Raw genomic sequence first — 24,221 nt, 5'->3', positions numbered from 1 at the left:
ATTATGGATGAGATGCATTTTCTCACTGTTGAGGAAAAAGGCTTCAGTAGATTTGTGCAGTGTCTTGAGCCCCAATTTCTCATGCCTTCACAATATACGGTAATGCGAGAGCATTTGAAGATGCATGCTAAGGAGAAAGCACATATGAAGGAGATGTTTATTACCACTGGCCAGAGAGTGTCATTTACAATTGATACATAGATGCCCATACAAAATCTTAGCTATATGCATATCACAGTCCACTTTATTGATAGTGAGTGGATATTGCATAAGCGGATTATTGGGTTCAAACAATTTGAAGATCACAAGATTTCATCCATTAGAAATGAGATGAATGACTATATAAAGGATTTCGGGATTAGAAAAGTACTTTGTATTGCAGTTGACAATGCCAGTGCCAATAACACTGCAATAGAATGTTGCTCTTCAGTTGCTCGATGCATTGCTACTTAGGGCTATTTTTGGGTGCTATGGGATAAATCTAGAAATGGGACGAGATTCCCGAAATCTTATAGTGCCTATTTTTTCCCTCAAGGTTTTTATAATAACAACTCATTGGCCCTTTGATAGAGGAAGGGGAAAAGAACTTGAGGGAAATCCTTAATTTGGTGAACAAAACTTGATTTTGATTTTGGTTTTGATTTTTCATGACGATGACGAGGAGACCATTTATCTCCCAAATCCAACGACTAAATTTGGTGCACTGGGTAAACCATGCCAAACAATTTATAGAACACGCCTAGAGGTAGTTGTTGGGCAGTACTTGTTGGAGATTTGGAAGGAAGTAGGTATGGATCAGCTATAAGTGATAGCACTTGCAAGAGAGTATATATCATTTTATAAGAGCCTTACTAATGTTTGGGAAGGATTGAAGCATAACCGCACCTTGTGGACAAGGTGCTTTGAAGTGGAAGGTTTGTCACACTTTAGTATATCTATAGGAGTAGACCAAAGTCATGGTGGGCTTTGGTTTGGGGTAATAAAGATTTAGAAGTTTGGGCTCATATGGCTAATGTTTTTTACTTAGTTTTATTGTACTTCTCTGTATGGTCTAGGGTCATGTTAGTTAAGCCCATATGCTTGTATCTCCACTTATGTTTATTTGCTGTTAATTTGAACTTAAAAGGCCAATGGCCTCTACTTAGCTCCCCATAGGGTTTTCATAGGAGTATATGTACTGAGACGATGGATAGGGTAAGACATTTTGGAATGATATAGAACTTTCTTTGTCTCTTTTCTATAATTTTTTCTCTCATTCTTCTGGAGGAACTCCACTCGAAGAAGCATATCTGTGTTATTTTTATCAAATACCTAAGGTGTGTTATAGGAAAATACCTACCACAGTCGCAGCAAACCAGGGCCAATAGCAGCGGTGCGGTGGAATTGGGCATAGGGTGTGTTTCGTTACGATAGTAAGGTATTCCAATTTGATCTTTTTCTAAAACGGTGGCTAATTTGGTAAACATAGAATTCACTGCACGAACAAATCTTTTATATATAAATCAATTTAAAAAAGAGAAATAATATTTACAATCTTAGGATGCGAATGTCTCATGCACTCCATTTGAAAAAAAAAAAATTTTGAATACGCATGAAAAATTATTTTTTAATAATAGACTCTATTTTTTTCAAAGGAAGTGCGCGGGGTTGTATACCCTACAACTGTATCTAGAATTATTATTTTAAAAAAATACGGATTGACCTTGAATGTCCAGAATTTTTTACAAAATTTTATAAAAAAAATATAAATTATTTACATATCATATTTTAAAAAGAATGTATTTTATAAAATAATAATTTTATAAAAATATTTCATAAGTTATTTTATAAAAAATATCATTTATTTTAAATATAATTATATAAATTATTGTAAAATATTAGGAGTTTATTTTTTTTTCGGTTATCAAGAACATCAAAACCCTTTGTTTTTTTCGCGTGTAACGAGAGTAATGCATGCATAATTACAATAGTAAAATGCTATTTGTAATCGGTAGGGAAACCGTTGGGAAACCGCATCCCAAGTGGTATAATTAAAACGGCACCGTTTCATTCTATTTGTCAAAACACATCGTCTCTTCTTCGTCTTCCTATTACCTCATTTCTTCTTCTTCATCCTATTTTTCTTTACAGTAACATCACACAAGTTTCCAAAGGAAAGGTGGAAAAGCATAGAAAGTCCACCATATCGTGAATGTGGGGCATTGGGAAGCTCAGCTGCACGGATGCGCCATGGGCAACCCTCTACAACACATTTTGCAAAGTAGCGAATCAGGTCGCTTTTTATAATACGTAGCTCAAAACCAAACACATCACCAACTCAAAAAAAATACCAAAGACATCACCTTACAAATCTATATTTTGAAAACCTACAAAAATCAATTGATCCTGGGAAATGGTTCAGAAATTCATGGGATTTCATGGTACAACATGGTGCAATCTTCTCGACAACATAATCCAAACTGGTGTGATCAGATTGGCCCCTTTTCAGTGAATCTTGGATTTGCAGAAAATTGTTGGAAATGATGCATCGAACCCATCAACGACTTTCTCTATAAAAATACCAAAGACATCATCAAACCAAAGAAAAATGAGACATTTATTTCATAGATCTAGACGGGATGCATCCTGGAAAGCAAATCTATAGCTATTCAAATTTCTCTTACCCACGACGACTCGCACAACTGTCCAAATTTTGTTAATCCATTTTGATCTGGAAGTATCACTCTTTATTTTTTGATCTGGCAGATCTGAGATCAAAGATGAACAAGCAATCTCTACTTTTTTTCCTACCCACGAAGACAACCACAAATTTGAGTTGTAGAAGACGACCCTCTGCTCTGCTTTTTCTCACAAAGTTTGGGCATCCATCTTTCTTCTTTCGTCTATTTACTTTCGTCTATTTTCTTCTTCTTTATTTTTTTTAATATATCCTCTGACGTATCATTAGCCGATTACATCACGATTCCCCACAGCGGTTGTACGTAGAAGAGCTGATTACAATAATATTTTGCTCCATTTTCATTTATATTTTCAACTAATTTACAAAACTTTAGCTCACCTAATTGGAACGCATATAAACGCTAATGAATATGGTTGTACACAGGGCAGCTCAATAGATTTTGAGGCTTAACGCGATAATTTAAAACCGGCATTTTTCTTATATCAAATTAACTAGGTTATATTTAAATATATTTTTATTTAAAAATTATTTTTCTTATTTTTTGAGATGCAAAATTGTTAATTAAATTTTTATATTCAAATTCTTCTAATATTTTCTTTTCAATTGATAATATGGTAAGTCAATTTAAGATTTTATACTTTTTCCAAATTCTCCAGCAATAATTGTAGTAGTACATTCTTAAGCACTATCCTCAGATCCTTTTTTTTTTTTTGGGTTTGTTGTGTTGTTTCATTATCTCTATATTGTTTTTGTTGTATTTCTTAATTTATTTTATTATCTTGTGGTCTTATTTGGTATGTTTCTTGATCATCTATAAATGTTTCATCTAAAGTTTCTACTATATTTTGTTTATTGGTAGTAACAAATTTATTTAAAGATCCTTTTTGGATTTCAATCAATTTTTCTATTTTTTTTTTTAAGTTTCTCATATCCAGATGAATATTTTCTATTAGACATATTTTCTAATAGAAAAGAGCAATATCCATTATATAAAATCTTACTATGCTGATGAATATTTTAGAATAAAATAAATATTAACATAAAACAATAGAATCCGATTTAGAAAATGAGATTCACTTTTATATAAAAAATGGTCTTCACTTTTATATAAAATTGTTAATATGCACAATAAAATAAAATATCTTAATATTAATATCCAAAATCAAGAAATAAATTATAGACTAAAATATTGAAAGAAAAATAAACAAAGTTTGAAAAATAGGCAATAGGTGCCCTGGCCCATGGGCTATGTGAATTGTGAAAGCTATGAGCCTATGGTCAATTATCTAGGTTTGGGTAGTTAACATATCTCAACACTTTCTATGTATTCTCGTACTATTGAAAATACTTCACATGCCAAACGCAATGAACCATCTTCGTATCAAAGTCTTTCCAAAAATCACTATAATATTTGTCATTATTAAATATAAATAAAAAATAAAATCATTATAATATTTATCACTATTATATATAAATAAAAAATAAAATCACTATTATATATATAAAAATAAAATCATTATAATATTTATCACTATTATATATAAAAATAAAATAAAATCACTACAATATTTATTAATATTAAAAAATCACTACAATAAAATCATTATAATATTTATAAGACCCATACATTTTTCAACTACCTATCCAAAAGTCAACAATTCAACATATTTCACACATCAAAATAACTTAAAATACTCTCAATGGGACTCACAAATTCACTCCAATCTCTACTCATAACTATTCACAAACATTCTCAACACTTCTTAAGTATTCTTACTATCCAAACGTAACCGTCTTGAAGAATAAGACAAAAACAACCAAGGGACAATGATGTTTTAAACAAGTCATTCATGGAATCACGTGGCTCTTTTATTACCACAAACCTTCAGTGCTTCATTGTATATATATAAAACAAAAAAACTTCACTTTATATAGAAAGTAGAAACTGCAGTTCAGAGCTTCAGATTAATCAACTTTTAGCTTTATTTACTTTCATCACCAAAATACAGTAGAGCTGCAGCAGCTACTCAATGTATGTTGTCTGGCGATGCGTGTGATTGGAGACAATGAAGAGGTTGTCAGTGCAAATACAAGCAAGATGGATGCGGAATAGAGAAATTAGAGAATGGAAAGGGGAGTACAAATGTGATAAAATAAGATTTGTCGATTTCAATTATAAAATGAGAGTTTTTGAGATGCTGCGTTGGATTTTTTTGGACTATGTAGAGGTAGATTGAAACCATTGAATTTTCAATCATTGTTGTGACTTTTGGCTTTCTTAATAGAAGTTGCAAAGTTTATGTAATTTAATAAAAATTTATATATATATTTTATAATTGTTAGCGATTGTTTTCTACGGTGGAGTTGAGAATTGATTTTTTCAATTTTCAATGTTAATGTCTTTTTATTTAGTTTAGATAATTTAATTTTTTTTTAAATAATTGTACTTAATTATTTTTTTAATACTTTTTTAGACATTCTTCTACTATAGAACCTTAGGCAACCGCTTAACTTACCTTATGAGAGAGCTGGCCCTACTTGTACAAGTGCCGATCTGCTACTTGAATTTCAACCTACCTTTGGTTGCCGTGTTCTAGTTCAAAATGTGATTCAACAGGGAAAGTGAAAAGGGATGGTTTTTTAATTAGGGAAAGAATAAAATTTTAAAAATACTAAAAGAATAAAGGTAATTAAGTTGAGGTGACTTGATGTAAGTAGAGTATTTCATAAATTATATAGGTAATAATTATACTATCATATATTAATAAAAAATAATAATTACAATTGTGAGTGTACAAACACCATATAATTATTTTTAAAAAAGTAAATAAATATGAGACCCACATAAAAAAAATTAATTTTTTAATAGCGGACTCCACTCTTTTTCAAAATGACTGCATAATATTTGCGCACTCCACAATTGCATGTAGCATTACTCTATATTAATTGGTATAATTTGTTTAGATAAAAAAATAAATAAATTATTTAAATCCATATATTTCCATCATTTTAAGTTTTTTTTTTTTTAATTTTTGATTTCACATAATGCTAGAGTAGAGATATTGAGTTCAAACTCTTAACTCTACACTCTACCTCCATTTAATTAAACATTCCACATATTTAGGACTGTTCATCCGACCCGACCCGACCCGACCCGACCCGAAAAGCCCTCATTTCTAACATGACCTGAAGCTGGTCAGTTTCGATTTTAGATCTTGATGTGATTTTTCACATAGATTTTCTAACATTCCACGTAGATTTTTCATGTCATTGATGTGATCTTTTGTTATACTATTGTTTATGAACATATAATCGTCTTTAGATTTGATATTCCATTTTATCAATGAAAATTGTTGTTTGTAAATGGGGAATAGATTCTATAATTAAATTTGTGAAATTAGATGAGCATATTGTCATATCTTCCTATTAGAAATTTGGTGTTATAATTCCTAATCGTGTGTATAATTTGGATTGGAAAAATCAAGTGTTGGATTCGGTTGATGGAAGCCCGAAACTTTATTTTCATTTTTATTTGTGTCATAATCTCATTTTAATTACGTGTTTTAGTAGATTTCAAAATACTTTTCCGATTCATATCATCTTGCCATTGGTCTTTTTCTTTAGGTTTGCGTTCTTGTAGTGTTTCTTTCGACTCTCTGTGGATCGACACTCTGAATTAAACTATAACACCACTTAATAATTTGGGTGTTATTAATTTATGACATAGATGTATGTATGGTGTATGGTATTTCTTGATAATTGGTGGAAAATATCTTATGTTCTATAGGTAACACGATTTTATCACCAAGAAAGAGGTATAAGCTTTAGAATCCAAACTTTAGAGAGTTTTCGGTTATGATTTATTGAAGTTATTATTTTAGATGGAGAGTTTTATTATTATTTTATGTGGAGAGTTTTATTTATGTGGAGATCATTAGTTACTATTGTATGTTGAATTAAGATAATTTTTGGGTGGGTTTATTATTAGGCTTTTAATCGATTCCATTATTAAGGCAGATACTTATTTAAGTTTGAGTTGAATTTGGAGTGTATGATGGTTGATACGTAGCGTGCTGATGTGTACGCTTAAAGATTTAGTAAAGTATTGGACCAAAATAGGGCACGATTATAATTATTGGAATATTAAGTTCAACTAAACTATTGAGGAGTAAAAGAGACATAGAAAGAATGTAGGTTGTTGGAGGTCTAGCAAATTCCAAGGACGGAATTTTTGTAAGGAGAGAGTTTGTAATGACCCGGCTCAATAATTCTAAGTTCAAGATAATAATAATTTTTATTAGGCCAAAATTATATTTAATGGGTCCATATTAGATAAGCCCACGAGCGATAAATTATTGAGATTGATTAGAAATTTTAATTAGGCTCAATAACTAGGTTAATTCCATTTATTATTTATTGAATGAGTTAGACTCTTTTTAGAATTTAAAGATCGGTCATTAGAAATTTGTTTCAATTTAAAATCATTACTTATTGAAAGCCTCATACGCAATCTCGGTCATTGCCAATCATATATTAAATGAACTATTAGATCATGTTTTTAAATTCAAACTCTCTTCTTGAATGATCGTGAATGAGTCCAACTCGAACTTTTCGGCATTCTATTTCAATAGGAATACAACTCTACAAGTTATCTTCATGTTAAAGCTCTTTAAACCAAGTCTAATTCAAACTGGTTGTCACCCCCTCCCAAATCTCTTTATAAATATCTCTATTCCGCGTGTTATTTGGGGAAAAAAAAACCAAAAACCAAAAACCTCTCAGTCAAGTACCGTAATCGATTTTGTGTCAGAAATTTTAGGAAGCAACACTATAAGGTAAGTAGTTTGATCATAAATTAGAATTAACATAGATAGCTTACTATATATATTATTATTAAAGTCAGTTCTTTCAAAGCCAATGTTTACGTACCATACATGTCATGATATTTGCAAGCATGTCATTTATCATGTTTCATTCGGCATATTATAGTTATGTATGCATTATACTTCTCATGCATCTCATGTTGTATAAGACACATAAGTTTTCATAAGATCAAATGTAAGATAAATTCATAACAGTTAATCAGATGGCCATGAACTCAAACGTGGTCCACTGTAGTACTCTAGAGTACTGCACAATCGACTTCCTTTGTTATAGCAGGGGAAGTTAGTGTATAGCCTTACACACATGGTTAAGTGTGTTGTCCAGCTAAATCGGATCGAAAGTTAGTGTATAGCCTTGCACACAGGATTAAGTTGGATTAGTCAAATAAATCAGATTAATCAGTTAATTCAGATAAATCAGTCATGCATAACATAAAGAACACCGTATGAGAACCTTCGGATGTGGTATAGATTTACTTTAACAAACCGATTAAGAACACCGTCGTTATTGGAGAGTGAAAAAAAAACTGGATTGAAAATGAAATAAGTGAGTCTAAAGAGTACGTGTTTTAAACAGTAAGTCATTGAAGCGGTCTTTGGGAATCCGTTGTTATATATTTCCTTTTGCACTTTTTCCTGATCTTGTCCTTTTTCTCGATGCTATCTCAACTGCAGATGAGAATAAACAGCTTGCTATCTCGAACGTGCTATGGTAGTTTTTCAGAAAATATGTCGATTATTTTTTCATTATTTGCTTGCACCTTTTTCGGTGCCATGTCAAACATGGCAAGCGGCTATTTTTTCTTCCAGATTTTTTTTTTTTCCCTTTTCTAGGTGTCATTCAAGTGCAAATAAAAGGTGTGATTTAAAATTCTTTCATTCTTTCATTTTTTTTTTTTTGCATTTATTTCAGAAAAAATGTCGGTTATTTTTTCTTCCTGATCATTTTTTTTGCACCTTTTTCTGTGTCATATCAAATGCAAATAAACATGGCATGTAGCTATTTTTTCGGTGTCATTCAAGTGCAAACAGAAGGTGTCATTTAAAACGCGTTACTTGTATTGCAATATCGATTTTTATATATATAATTAAATAGATTCTTTTGGCCATGCCAGTTTCTTTCTCAAGATTTCCTAACGCTTCCAATATACGTTTATCCATAGTACTATAGGATATTTGACTGTCTTTAATAATGTCGGTTGTTCATACAGTATTGAATAAAATAAACTCTGTCGTGTTTCCCACTGATTGAATAGAAGGGAATGGATAAGAAAGCTATCGCTCCTTGTATCTCTTCTCCACTTCCTCCAAGCTCTGAATCTCCTTGTGTGTGATACTTGACATTTAAAAGCATTTAAAACTATTGACAACATAGGTCCGATCCAAGGTATATGAAAGGCTGTAGAAGTACAAATTATCCGTACTTGAACTAGTTTATGTCATAGGAAACCTGGAAATGGAGATGGATTTTGCATCACATTTGCAATCACCTTAGAACTAACTCTTTGTTTGCTTCAACAAAATTACATTAACAGAATAATATAACTATGGATTTTCTATTTGACGCCTCCAGATTTCGCTTTAGATTGGATGAATTCTGAAGTGTCGGAACATGCAACACAAAGTTATCTGTCCCCATTTATAACAATTAAAGATGCAATGCACTTAACATACATAAAAAAATATGTAGTATTTGTAGCAGAAACTTTTTTTCTTTAAGAATACTGTGCACCAGACGTGTTATGTCCCAAACATAAAACATATTCGAAAAATTGAAGATAATCGGCATTCAATTTATAGGGTCAATCCAAAATATCTATAAAAATAATAGTATTGGAGGCAAAGTTCCTTAAGTACATATAGATACTAAGGTAACTACTAGGCTAATCCATCAAGTAGCTCGTGCAACTTGGTCAAAGATGTTATAATACTATCAATAAAATGGAGCATCGAAGCGATAGGCTCTGTGTCGTGCCATCTTGTCTAATCGACCATCTCCAGTTGGTCATCCTCCGTTGCGCCTCTTGATCTTAGCACATGATCTACCATTTCGGTTGGAATGGTAGTTGAGAATATCAAAGATATTTGATTACAAATTCCAACAAGTTAACAAACAATTTAAACTTAGCACATGCGACTTGTTTATAGCACATAAGGTCTCTATCAACCAAATCATAGTTGGCATTTTCTCTTATCTAAACAAAATATCTGAAAGAACTTCCTCTTTTTTATCTACGTAAAAAGTCTTAAGCTGGTTTTCAGTTTTTTGGAATAAACAATGCAATCCATTTGGCCTCAGGAGCCTATATAAATAAGGGTCGTGAAATCTCGATATCCATAACTAAGCCTCAGTACACAAAATAATCTCTCACTTGCATAGCTTTTCCCAAAAGCCTTTAGCTTTCAATTGGAGGTTCCTCAGCTGCATTGCAACTTATTTTTCTACTCTTCATACAGCAGTTTTTCGATATCTTTATCAAAGCAAGCGAAGCTTATTGAGATGGATAGGGTAAAAGATTTGGCATCAAAGAAAGCTGCTGTGATATTCACCAAGAGCTCATGTTGCATGTGCCATAGCATCAAACAACTCTTCTATGAGCTTGGAGCCAGCCCTGCAATTCATGAGCTTGACCAAGTTGCCAATGGGAAGGATATGGAGTATGCTCTACGAGGGCTAGGATGTAATCCCTCAGTCCCAGCTGTGTTCATAGGAGGAAAGTATGTAGGCTCAGCGAAGGATATCATATCCCTTCATGTTGATGGGTCTCTCAAACAAATGCTCATGGATGCCAAGGCCATCTGGTTCTAGCAACTACAAAAAAAAAAAGTCTCATACCATGCTTTTTGAATACAATGTTTTATAAGGGCTTTGCTTTTTCTTAAGTTTCCTTGTAAACTGTGAAAAAAGTTGCACTATATGGAAATAGCCTTCGGGCATTTGTTCTTCAAAACTTACATTATCAACATACATACATGTTCATATTAAGGCATAGTTTACCTCAACAACAGGGTTACCTAACTCCTAGTCTTACATTTATAAGGGAGATAGATTTCATGTCACCTTTACAGAGAATTAGGAGGTCTTCAGCAAAACAGATGAGAAATCTTCCATTTTTTGACACCTTTAGTGAAATTTGAACTGCCCCTTGATTACCATACCCTCCATTGACCCTGAAAATATATATATATATATATATATATGTACATATGTATGTATGTGTGTATGTTTCTGTGCACACACACTTGAGATCTCAGGTGTGAAGTTTTAAGTTTCTGGGATTTTTTCCTATCCGACTATAGCAAAGCCAAGTCCTGCAACAAATTAAATTCTCAAAATTGTGTCATGATCAGACAACATTCAAGAGAATTATTTTTTATAATTAATAAAGTTTATTCATATTCAAAATTAGGCATAGCCCAAGTAAACAGGTGGTATATAAAAGAGAAATACCTAATTACAGTCTACAAACAAAAAAAGACGCACACGAGTCACTAAAATCACCCCCATCTAATACAATAGTCTTAGCCCAAAGTAACAAAGTTTGGAAAAATGAGTCTCTAATCCCCTCCAATGAGCGATCACTATTTTCAAAACATCTTTCATTCCTCTCATTCCACATACACCACATAAGACATAAGGACACCATCTTCCAACATCCGCTACTGGACAATTTCCACGTGATCAGCTCCAACATGAAGCCAATAGGTCCACCACCTTCTTGGGCATTACCCAAGCAATGTCCAGCCTTAAGAAGACTTATCCCATAGAGCCTTTGCCACATCACAATGGAGAAGAAGATGGTCTGTCGATTTGCCATTCCTTTTGCACATGAAGCACCAATCCATTATGAAAAAACCATACTTCCTCAACTTGTCTATGGTCAGAATTTTGGAGTGAGAGGCCAGCCAACTGAGGAAAGCAACTTTTGGGGGCACTTTGCTCTTCCAAATGCGCTTCCAAGGGAAATTTTGAGAAGAGTGGGTATACATAGCCTTATATAAAGATTTAACCGAGAATTTTTTGTTCCCGGGGTGTGTCCACAGCAGTTTGTCCTCCACGCCATGCTCCAAATTCAGTGCATACAAGGTGCTGTAGAAATCAGAAATGTCTCCCACTTCCCAATCTTGAACTGCTCTGGTAAATGACACATTCCACTGCAGCACTAGCACACTTATGCAAGCTAAACTGTAATGAATGAAGATGTGTAATGTTTTTTGGTGAGTAATCAACCATGTTCCAACAAATACTTGTCCACTTGCTAAAAGCAATCCCTGCTCCACGAAGAGACCATAGCATTAGTCATAGAATCATGTACTTAAAGTTGTGCATTGGGACATTTATATTCACAGGGTAAATACCAAATTTGTGTATGTATACATGGAAGCATGTACATACACACACACACATATATATACTACTAGACACATACATTCTATATACTTGCGTGAATAATTAGGCTGAAGCGTAATTCTTACGTTTGAGAATCAAATGGTTGGTTCCAAACTTCAACCTCTGTCACCACTTAATTTGAACCTGGTGCAAGGGATAAAGATTGATACCATCTAGCAGGTTAAATCAACCGCAACTTAGAGAACTTTATGGTGACTGCATGTGCATGACTCCTTGGCCTAAGGAAGGGGACAAGATGTTGATGCTACAAGTTGTCATGCCTCCCTAGGATTCCTCCACATCCAGAAAGCCAAAAACTTTTCCTTGTTGGCTGATTTGCTCTTACAAACCAAGAATAGATTCATAAATGCAAACATGTAGGCACTACATGAAGATGCCAACTGTTTTAATTTTTAAGTTTCTTGACTGCAAAAATAGAAGTCTAGATTAAATCCCACCTTTACCAAGAAACTTATTCAGGAATTAATCATGGTTATCCTTACCTTGGAGCTTATAGGCTGCAGTAGCTTCCAACGGACCTAAAAAATAAAAATGAAAACAATCATGCATACATCACGAGTACAAATATTTATCATGTTGCTCAATATATATACTCTATTATATATGCATGTGTCTTAACAGAGCCTAGAACCCAAGAAGTGACAACTATATATGTGCAAATGTTATAGGTTTGTTTGAAGGTGGAGATTATGGTATCAATCATATTTATCGAGAAGGAAATGTGCCGGCTGATTATTTAGCTAAAATAGGAGCTCAAGGTTCGACCTATGTTTGAAGCTCTTTATTGAGAGTTCCAAAATATCTAAAAGGATTGTTGCGCACGGATAAATTGTCATTGCCTTAACTGAGAGGTCTTTGAGTTGTTGGTCTTACTATTTCATTCTTGTTTTTAGTCTTTTCTTGGTGAGATTTGGTTTTTTGTGGCATATTGCTTGTTGTGTATTTTTTATATGCTTGATTTTTAACCAAGGTATTCCTTTGCCATAAGTGAGGGTTTGTTCTTAATAAATTTGGGAAGGGGCCACTCCGACATGTGGCCCTAACTCTTAAAATAAAATAAAAATGTTATAGGCTACATGTGTTGCCAGATATCCCATGGCTGAACATGAGTGCCATGCAATTATGGTAAAGCAGATGACTCATGAACTTTGTGATTCATTAGCTCGTCCAAAGTTTGTCCTATTTTGCTCAAAGGGAAAAGTTCACATCAGTAGGCACTCATCGCCTGCTCATTTTTACATGTGAGAGCATTGTATGGAGAGGAGAACAGTACAACATTTGTGAACAGGGAATGACATACTGGCGTGTGAAAAAGAATCATGCAAATTGGTGGGCACAACAGGAAGAATCACAGCCACCGAAAGCCCATCTCATTCACAGTCTTTATGCATAAGAGCTCCAAGGTGATTGTGAGAATTTGGTAAAAATGACCTGCCCCATAGAATTTTCAACTTTTGTTGTGTCCTGATGGATTTTTCTTGATTACAGAAAATATACAAAATTTTATGAACATGGTTGATAATATGAAAAGAGTAACAAAAGTCTACGTATCAGATGGTTATATACTCGCAGCTTCTCTAATAAATTGAGTTATTAGCATGTAGAATATATGTCCGCCAACCTTTTATGCCTGTTAGAAACACAGTATCTTCATATCAATGAAACATAAATATCGTAGCCTTCATCTTAGAGAGTTTCTTTATTACTTTGGGAATCTAAATAAAGCACTCTAGCTTTTGAAATGTTCTCGTTCAAAGAAAGCAGCCCACCCTGACCTGTCCCTATAAATAGTCTAGCATTAGAGCTCAAAATTCAAACAACCTTAAGCTTCAAACACTTTTTCCTATAACCCAATATAACTACTGGGTCGAATTCAGTTTGGATTCGATCCATGGTTTTAAGGTTTTAAGAAACTCAAAGTCACCCACCCAAAAACTTCTGAAGATTAGACACAGTTTTTCCTGTATTACTTGTTATCTTTACACAAGATTTCCATCCCTAATAAGAAGACATTCTTGATCAGGATCGCCAAGATGGACAAGGTGACAAGATTGGTTTCAGAGAAGGGGATAGTGATATTCAGCAAAAGTTCCTGCTGCATGTGTTATGCGGTCATCATTCTATTTAAGGAACTCGGGGTGAAACCGTTGGTTCATGAGATCGACGAAGACCCTGAAGGCAGGGAAATAGAGAAAGCTCTCATGAGGTTGGGTTGTAATGCGCCTGTACCAGCTGTGTTCATTGGAGGAACACTGGTAGGATCCACCAACGAAGTCATGTCCCTCCATCTAAAAGGCTAGCTGACTCCACTGCTGCAGCCTTATAAATCTCCTTGAATATATTACTCCAACAGCTCGTGGGAAGAATAAACTTGGCTAAAATTAGTAATGCAACAAGCTCGAATAGTCTTTGTAGTGTGTTATGTGTGAAGTAATCTTTAGCATTTAATTAGCTATATATAGTGTGTACTATGTTTCCTATTCTTAATGAAGTTGGCTTTTAAATACACTGTTTCATGAGTTGTATGCAATCTAACTAAATTGGTGAATGCAATCGTCAGAGCTTGGGAGTTGTAGGGAACTTTGATATTTACTATCTCTGGAAAACTACAGCTCTCGAGAGTTGGACATGTCCTGAATCAGATATTTTCACATCCTAACATATTTGATAATATTCAATCCTATTATAGGAATTTTTAGCAGATGTCTCACATCCTATATATTATGGCCACCAGAAGGGAATATGGAGTCTTGGTCTTAGTAGAGGGAGCTTTGATATTTACAAATGATGGAAAACTACAGCTCTTGAGAGTTGGACATGTCCTAAAGAATAAACCATTATCATATTCAGAATGCATGATTTCCACAAGTATTTCAATCATAATCACCTTAACATATAACAAAAATATCCATTAGCATAGAAACCATAGGGATTTTGTCACTTTATCATGATTTATCAGAAAACTACCAAGTTATAGTGGCTTGATTATGTTTGCAGAGTGCATATGTAGAAAAACAATTAAATGGGTTTTTTAATAGCAGCAAAAATTGAAGAGAAAGGGGTACTTCTGCAAGTAAAAGAAAATTAGTGCAACTTTAACAATTTCTGAAAACAAAAACTATTTCTGGGAGGGAGAGAATCCAACTTTTGGTATCCCTATTGCATTCCTCCATATGCAAAAGTTCAAAAAGAAAATTCTTAACTTTGTAGAACGTGCACCATTGATTCCTCTACTTTTGGGTAAAGAACGGTATTGCATTCCTTGGCTAATCCCCTTTAAATTGTTTTGCTATTGTTCGCTATGTCATCATGTAACATTAGCCCTAGTAGTGAAACTTCAAGCCACAAGCCTGAATCCAGCTCGGTGGTTTGCCCTTGCGATTGATTGTAAGTCCCTAAACTCTAATTTGTAACACTTTGCTCCTGGTGCTTTCAATTTTGATTAAATTAATCATTCCATTAATAATGTATATATTAAAATATCACTTCGTTATCAATCACTAAGGTGTTATTTGGATACTGAGTTGAGATGAGATGAGTTGAGATAAAAGTTAAGGTTGAATAAAATATTGTTAGAATATTATTTTTTTAATATTATTATTGTTTTGAGACATGAAAAAATTAAATTATTTATTATATTTTGTATGGAAATTTAAAAAAATTATAATGATGAGATAAAATGAAACACTTTCACTATATAAACGTGGCCTAAGTGTCGTGTGTCATTTAAAAAAAAATTAAATTTAAATAATAATGATAAAAAAAAAAGTCATCGAGAAAGAAAGGAAGACAAATTCAATATCAATATCAGCAGCCATTAACATTAACATGTGAGGTATTACATTATCTTAGCAATGCCAAAGGTGAAAGAAGTCTGTTCACAGATGCGAGCAGCAGACAGCAGATTCCTCACTGATAAATGGAGACAAGCATATAAAGTGAGGCTGCGCAACGAAAGAAAAGAGAATATCATCATCTGGGGTGCCTTCTTGACCCAAGGAATCGCATAAAAATAAGATCTTCTTGGCTTTTTCCGTTCAATCAGCCTCAATCTCAGTCAAGAAACTTCAATGAACATGATATTGAAGAAAACAAAAGAAATTGGTATATGTCCTTTGCTCTGTTACAGATATTGAGAAGAAAGGAGGAACGACTCACCGGTTTGTATCTTCCTGTACCTCTGATAAATCCACCAATCTCTGCATTGCACTGACCCAATGGTTGAACATTGTTTCTCTTACAAACCGTAGATGTTGGGGTTCTAGAAATGAGTTTTTAAAAAGTGTAATTCATCGCGTAATCGTTGGGAAAAAACAAAAAAATTAAAAAATTAATTTTTATCTGATGTATTTTTTATTTATTTTTTATTACATGATAGTTGTACGATTAAAAATATCTTTTCTTTTTTAAAAAAAATAATAAAAATAGAGAGAAGCTGGTGCCAGATATAATACCCCCATCTTTCGTTGTAATATATTTGGAATAAAATCATTCCTGAATGTGGTTTGAAGAATCTAACATTTTCTGAGATTTATATTTTGAGGAATATAATGTTTGAGAATTTGGATTTATATAAATATATATATATATATATATATATATATATGAGTAAACTAACATTTGAAAATGACTAGAAATCCGATATAATTCCCGACAGTACGAGATTATCACGTACGTGTTTGGTTAATTATAGACAAGAATCCTATAGGTATTATTCTTTTCAAAATTATTTATCATCCTGTTAGTTAGTATTTATCTCACCATTTTCTTATGTGATATCAAGTAATTAAAAAATAAATAATATTTATTTTCTAATTACTTAATACCATATATATATATAAAAGGATAAGAACAATGTTATATACAATCTCTATTTAGGGATTGTAATACAAGTTTAGATAATTTTATCTTTAAAAAATTTTAAAATTATAAAAATATTCCTCCTAAAATAATGTATTTTCTCATTTAATAAAGGGCCTACAAATACAGTCTCCAAGTAGAGACTGCAAAAAAAAAATTTCTAAAAATAATGATCAAATTATGAGAGGATAATTCATGGAATCAAATAGAAAAAAAAAAATCTCACATAATCTAAATTTTCTTATATAGCCATCACAATATCCATCACCCACCTAAAAAAATAGAATCAAATGGTTTAAAAAAAACTATAAAAGAAACCTGATAATTAAAAAAAAAAAGTTCAATAATATAACAAGCACAATAAATTATGAGACTAATAACAACGCACTTCTAAACCAAGGGCAAGGTTACATTTGAGGGTTTGGTGCATCCCTCTCTCTCTCTCTCTCTCTCTCTCTGCCTTTTATATAGATTTAAAACCCTTAAATGGATATGCATTTGTCATATTTGTGGGCTCATAACTTGGGATTTGAATGTGTTTTTTCTGGCTTGGACCCTTTGCTGTGAATTTTAGTTCAGAGCAAATGGTTATATATATATATATATATAGGTTATATATATATATTTATTGGATTTTTTACTGTTAGCGACAAATAAAACTTGGCGCAGAAACTATTTTTGTTGCAAATACTTATTTGTGGCAAACATTATTCTCCACAAATACTTATATGTGACCAAGAATATCGTTACAAATAAGCATTTGTGAAAAGAACTTTTTTGTTACTATATTTTTACTATTTACGGCGACAATTTACGCAAAAGCTAAGGTTATCTGACAATTGCAAAGATTAAAGGCCTGTTGGCAAAAAAAATCCTTTTGCGGCGAGAATTTGACTTTTGATGTCAAAATTGGTAGCCGCCAAAAGTGATATATGTTTTATCGTGTACACAAATATTTATAAGCTAAACATTTTCTTAGCTTAGAGTATGATGCTAGAGTATGTTAGGTGTTCTCTTTACACTCCCCCTCGCAGTTTAGGTACGATGTGGTTAATCTTCTCGGGAAGTTCTACCTAAGCATAGACCTTCTATATAAATGGAAATAACATTCTATAGCAAGCAACGAGAGAAAATTCCTATTAATTCTATTAATTTAGTGAAAATGTAAAGCATGAACTATGAACCTGTGCCAGCTTGCAGGACATTTTAAGAAGAACGATGGTTCTGAATTATCACCATTTACAATATCTACAAACAATTGTATATTTCACATTCTTATAATATTATTTGTAAATAATAGCATTTACAAGCCCTCTCAAGCAAAATTAGTGAGAATCCATTGAAAGGCATATGTGGAAGCATGTCCTCATTTAAAGAGTTTTCGTGTAAAGAATCATATCTACCACCATATCTACCATCTTAAAGGAATGAAGAATTCTATACATTAGTCACTATTCAGTTTCATACTTCACTTTTATTTTAAGGTATTTTTCATAAAGTGTGAGGCGATTTTTCATTAGGTGTAAGGTGTAGAGTATGAGATAGTAAATAGTTACTGATAAGAAAGAATTTTTCTAATAGAAATACATGTACCATGACGTCTAAAATAAGTTCCAATAGTTCTCTGCCTAATGATAAGAACCTTGATTCTGTTTTTTTATTACTATTTATTCTCTTGAAATAGTGTAATACTATTTATAAGTTCTAGACGTACAAGCTATTTGAAAAAAAAGTATGTCTTATTATAGAAAGAAATCCATATTTCTATTGGGTTCATATTTTTTTAAAAGATTTTCACGCCCAAAATTTAGAATTATTTAGAATTTATTATTACAATGATTAAATTAGGTAACTACAGTTAGTTAGAATAAAAAAAATAAACAAATGGATTAAAAAAATAAAAATTGGAAAACAAAAATAGTAAATTAGTAACGCTTTCCGTTAAGAGAAAAACTTTAAAACGGTCTACCTATTCTTCTCCAAATAACAGTCATCCAATAAAAAAATGCCATGTATGGGTCCCATTTTATCAACACTGTAATCGCACCACTGACTAATCTTTCACGGGAACAAAATGAAATCCCACCAGAAATCCTTCTCCCCCCCTTCTCTTGTCAATATCCCTCACCTGCGAACCCTCCTCCCAGGCGAACCTCTTGCAGCCCTTCTCCCCCCAACCCCCTCTCACAACCACCTCGCACCGGCGTCGAGCCCTACCCCTACCCCCTTTCGAGCTAAACCCCACATGCGGACCCTCCCCCCAGGAGAACCCCCACGGCCCTCCTCCCCCCACCTCTCACGACCAAGCCCTCCCCTCGCCATTGGCGTCGTCCGATTCTTACCCTTACACCGGCGTTGACACTCTACCTCTTAGTTGACGATCGACCACTAGTCATGAAGGCCAATGGTGATGTTATTTCTTATGAATTGAATTTGTAATAATGGATTTTTTTATGCTATGGTTTTTTGTTCAAAACCAATGGTGATCTGAATTGGATTTGTGATTATTTGATGCATGTTTGGGTTTGTGATCTGAGTTGGTTTGTGATTTGTGATTATCTGAAATGAGATGTTTGATATACGTTTGTGATTACTATGATGCATGTTTGGGTATGACGGTGATGGACATTGGTGAGGGGATGGTGGCGATGGACACTGCTGAGGCAAACACACTGCTATGGACGAAGATGAAACTTGATTGTTGTGGACGACGATGAATGTGAATATTGGGTGACAGATGATGAAGAAAGACAATGTAATTATCGGATGCTTTGATTTTATGTTCTTTAGTGTAGACTTTCTGACGTGGCACCCTTTGATTGGGGGCTGTTTAATGCCCAAAATCAGTCGGACCATTTCAAAGAGGAACTCTTTCGTTAACTTCCCTGTTGACTTTTCGAAAAATGACAAGCTTCCTTCAACTTCTCCCGACCAATAAGAAGTATCAGGAAGCCCATTATAGTCATTTGATGGAGCAGCTGCAGACGTGGCATCGTATTATTTGAGATGGAGCATCATATCCTCTGGCTGCGCCTGACAAATTCCATAAACACAAAGTTTCAGAATCTATGATCGACCTCTGCATCCATTTCTTTGATCTCAGAGAGATTTCACGATACAAAAGAATAAACAGATAGAGATACAAAGAGTAACTCTTCTCTCTCTCTCTCTCTGAGCTCTGACAAATCATCAATTCATGGCTTCTTGACCAGGTATCATCTCCAAATGGCCTCCATTACTCTCTGTTTTGTTCCCGAGTAAATGAAGGAAAATAACATGGTATCATTTCAATTTTTCATTCTTCACAAGAAGTAATGTCTGTTTCAATAATCTTTTTTAAAGATTCCCTCAAAGAACTAATCAGCCCCTAAAATAAATACCAGAGAGGGAGGATGATCAATTGCTCCACATGAAGTTGGCTAAAAATTAACACGGTAGACTATTTGTTTTCATACACAACACGTCAAATTAATAGCTGTATGCAGCACTCTACTCGGTAAAAGTATCTAGGAGTGTTCATTCGGGTACCCGGGTATACCCGCCCTAGAACTCGGATTTCAAACCGGGGTTATGACCCAGGCCGAAACCCAAAAATCTGGATTCTGGGCTGTATCCGGATTTTTTTTTTCAAAAGAGGAAAGCTTATATTATTATTATTATTTTTCATAAAAAGGTAATGCTGATAAGCATAATTTTTTTTTTTGTATCTAAAAGCCTTCCTTCATTTCCCTTGATTCCTTTCATTCCAAAGAATAAAACATGACCGAGGTGGGTGTGGTATATCTCTCTGTCATCCTTGGAGTGATCTTTGATAAAATGGCTTCTCCAGGAGACATTGATTTCATTCACAGACGAAAACCAACTGACACACTCTTAAAGAAATTGGAGATAGCATTGCTGTCAATAAATGTGGTGTTGGAAGACGCAGAAGAAAAGCAAGTTACAAATCCTAATGTAAAAAGGTGGATTGATGAGCTAAAAGATGTTGCCTATGATGCATAAGACATATTGGATGAGATTGCTACTGAAGCCCTCCGACGCAAGTTGGATGCTGAATTCCAACCAATTGCAGGAAATGTATGAAACTTTATCTCTAGAACTTTCCATAATCCTTTTGCCCATCGAGTAGAGCCAAAGATAAAGAGGTACTTGTTAAACTAGAACATCTAGCAACACAAAAGGATGTTATGGGTCTACGCGAAGGATTTGAAGGAAATCATATTCATAAAGGTTGGCCACTTCTTATGCCATAGAGTCCGACACTTTTTGGTAGGGATGAGGACAAGAAAATAGTATATGACTTATTGCTCTCGTCCAATGTGGGGGGGAATGAAATGTGTGTGATTGCTATCGCATGGGGGGATTGGCAAGACTACCCTTGCTCAACTGGTATACAACGACAGTATGGTGAAACAACATTTCAACCTTAAAATATGGTTGTGTTTCAGAAGAATTTGTTGTGTCCAAGGTAAAGAAATCAATTATAGCGGCAGCAACTTCTTCCACTTGTAAGATTGAGGATCCAAAGTAGCTTCAAGATACACTAAAGAACAATTTGAAAAGGAAGAAATTTCTCCTAGTTTTGGATGATGTTCGGAGTGAGAAACCCATTCATCGAGAGTTCCTAGGCCAACTACTCAATATGGAGCTCAAGGAAGTAAGATCGTTGTCACCACAAGGAATGAAAGCGTTGCATTGGCCATGCACGCTACTTCACCTAACGTAAAGTTCAACCGCTCAAATTGTTATTGTATAGCTTGCAACACAAAGGATGAGTTATCTGTCATCCCCTTGGTGATGAGCCACTCCTATGAGACATTGTAATGTGTTGCACAAAAGAATGTTAGTGGTAAAAAAAAAAAAACCTCACACTCCCTTACATGTTTACACTCAAATAATGACACTCCATTCGTGTTTCACTCTTAACTAGTTTTTTCCCGATAATAGGCTCACACTCTCTTGCATTTTACCTCAACAGTTTTCCCACTCAAGTTCTTTAAGAACTAATTGAACTCAATCAATACAATGCAATCTTATTTTATCCCAACTAGTAATTAGGTCCAAGAAACAAGAATAAAAAAAACACGGAAAGAATAAAATAACTAGAGAATCAAGGAAATTATACGAATGAAACAAGATACCAGCTATAATGAAATACGCAGCCCCTTTGATGATAAGGCTCAAGAAAAAGAAATCGGATTTTTTTTTTTTGATGATTTTTTTCTTTTCTTTTCATCAACTGATTTGATCACAATCAAAAGAATAAGCAATTGAAAAAATCCTAACAATAACTCAAAACCTTAGAATAAGTGATATATGACAACCTCTCTCTCTCTCTCTCTCTCTTTTGGCAACCCTAATCAAAGAACAAGGTAACCCTAATCAAACAATAAGGAAACCCTAGAAAACAATGATAAATTCGGCAGCCCTAGGATGAAGGAAATTTCTGCACTTATTATTATTATTTTATATAAGTAATGCAAAAATTAAAAGATAGAATTGGACCTGATTGGAAACCAAGTTTTGAATACCAAATGATATGAACATGTGGAAATGAAATCCCTTAAACCCACAATCAAATTAAAAACTCACCCAAGAAAGCCAAACTCAAGTTAATGGATGGAGAATCTAGACCCGTTGAGAACTCATTTCAAGAACCTAGATTATATTAAAATCTAGACATGTTGAAGAGCCTGTCTCAAGAACCCAGATTATAAGGAATAACGCTACAAAGGTTGTGATTTACCTTTAATAAGTTCAAAAGTTTAATAAATAACAATAGGAGTAAACTCAATTCACAATGAAAATTTAATATTGTTTAAGCCTTGTGTTGGACGGCTACAAGTACTTAAATACCTAAACACAATTACTCCTAGGCCAAAATATGGCCCCTTTTACCCAAAATGCCCCTGGATGAACAGTGCTGCAGTTACAGTAACGTGTCTACAGTAATTTCTTGAAACCCTAGTTCCTAAAAAGTAACTTTCCAAATAAGTCATTGGCCAAAATATAAGGCTTTCTCAAAAACCATAGTTCATAAGAAATAAGACATATGTGGGTCAAGAATCCTCAAGCCCACTTATTCTAAACTAATAAAATAAATCCTTTAACAAATTGAAAGCCTCAATAACAATAGGCCCAAATAATAACTCCAAGTCATGTCTTCCACAGCTTGTATTAAGTAGATCAAAACTGGTTCTCTTTCTTTCAAGTTCATCTTGGATGTTGGGCTCTTGTTAGCTTCATCCCAAGTGGATTGCACCAATCCTTGTATTACTTCCTTGATCTTCTTGGCTCTTGATATTGTGATTGGTTCATCTAAAACTTGCAAAGGATCTTTAAAACTAGGCTCACTTTGATTCCCATCATTCGAAATTGATTTAGTGATATCAAATATAGGAATACGGAGATGTCTTAATTTTGTATTTTTTCCAAAAGGAATACGGAGATGTCCTTTATATTCGATGAAATATGTTATATCTATTGAGAGTTGGGTCTAGATAACTTTTTTTTTTATTTAATGATTGAGGAAGAGTTTTTTTTAATGATGTTGTAATTTTTTTTGAGTAATTCTATATACAATCGTGAAGTGCGTAAATATCACGTAATTACTTTGAAAAATAGTGTGATTCACTACTAAAAAAATGTTTATGATGATTAAAAAAATACATGAAAAAAATAAAAAAATAAATGAAATGCGCTTCTCAAACATTTCCTTGGGACACTTTTTCAGTAGCTGTAGTGATACTCATATTTGATTCCTTCCCAAAACAACTCTATCACTACCCTTGGTCCCCTCTAACAAACTTCCAGGTTAGATAACTTGACACTAGGGCTGAGCACCGACCAATTCAGAGTCGGTATGGCCAACCTCCAAATCAGACCTCTGACTCCGATAGGCACATTCTCTGCTCCAACTTCGACTCCGACTTGTGAAGCAGAGTCGGAACGGAGTCGGATTTTGGACTTTTTTTGCTTTTCTTTTTTAACATTATATTTGGCCTACTTTTTTTAAAAAAAATATTGTGCTTTCAAATTTCAATTGTTTCAAAAATTACAATCTAAACTAGATAATTCACTTTTGATTACCACAAAAAATACAACTAACTAAAAACAAGTACTAACATGCTTTCAAAAATTAAAAAATAAAAATAAATTAAATTACAAACTTCCAAATGCACCAAAATAAATTAAATTACAAACTTCCAAATTACAAACTTCTAAATCCCAACAAATGAAACAAAATAAAGTAAATAAATGTTACAAACTTCCAAGTGTTCCAACTTCCAAGTTGTTCCTGAAACAAATATGAAAAATTACTAAAGAAAACATAAATGAGCATAGGAAATGCTTGGCTACAAGATACGTATTTTGGTACTAGATTAAT

General features: G+C 33.5%; 2 protein-coding genes and 1 long non-coding RNA gene across 4 annotated transcripts; 2 read left to right on the top strand and 1 right to left on the bottom strand.

Moving 5' to 3' along the window:
• Positions 1 to 9,926: 9,926 nt before the first annotated feature.
• LOC118343832 (glutaredoxin-C11-like) lies at positions 9,927 to 10,487 on the top strand. Its single transcript, XM_035682900.1, has one exon. The coding sequence runs from the start codon at positions 10,064 to 10,066 to the stop codon at positions 10,370 to 10,372; it is 309 nt and encodes a 102-aa protein (XP_035538793.1). The 5' UTR covers positions 9,927 to 10,063; the 3' UTR covers positions 10,373 to 10,487.
• Positions 10,488 to 11,013: 526 nt separating this feature from the next.
• LOC118349835 lies at positions 11,014 to 16,226 on the bottom strand. Of its 2 annotated transcripts, none has more exons than XR_004802769.1 (5): positions 16,133 to 16,226; positions 15,817 to 16,039; positions 12,457 to 12,492; positions 12,040 to 12,379; positions 11,014 to 11,835 (listed from the first exon to the last, which is right to left on the bottom strand). It is a non-coding gene; the product is annotated as an uncharacterized LOC118349835 (long non-coding RNA). The 2 variants fall into 2 exon arrangements; XR_004802768.1 differs by having other exon boundaries at positions 15,817 to 15,918.
• LOC118349834 (monothiol glutaredoxin-S9-like) lies at positions 13,887 to 14,381 on the top strand. The gene has a single exon (XM_035695501.1). It carries the CDS (start codon positions 14,008 to 14,010, stop codon positions 14,272 to 14,274), a length of 267 nt encoding a protein of 88 aa, XP_035551394.1. The 5' UTR covers positions 13,887 to 14,007; the 3' UTR covers positions 14,275 to 14,381.
• Positions 16,227 to 24,221: the final 7,995 nt, after the last annotated feature.

Source organism: Juglans regia, chromosome 11 (genome assembly GCF_001411555.2).
Source record: "Juglans regia cultivar Chandler chromosome 11, Walnut 2.0, whole genome shotgun sequence".
In the NCBI taxonomy this organism is placed as follows: Eukaryota; Viridiplantae; Streptophyta; class Magnoliopsida; order Fagales; family Juglandaceae; genus Juglans; species Juglans regia.
The sequence above is the reverse complement of the archived record's forward strand: the minus strand, read 5'-3'. Positions and strand labels throughout refer to the sequence as shown.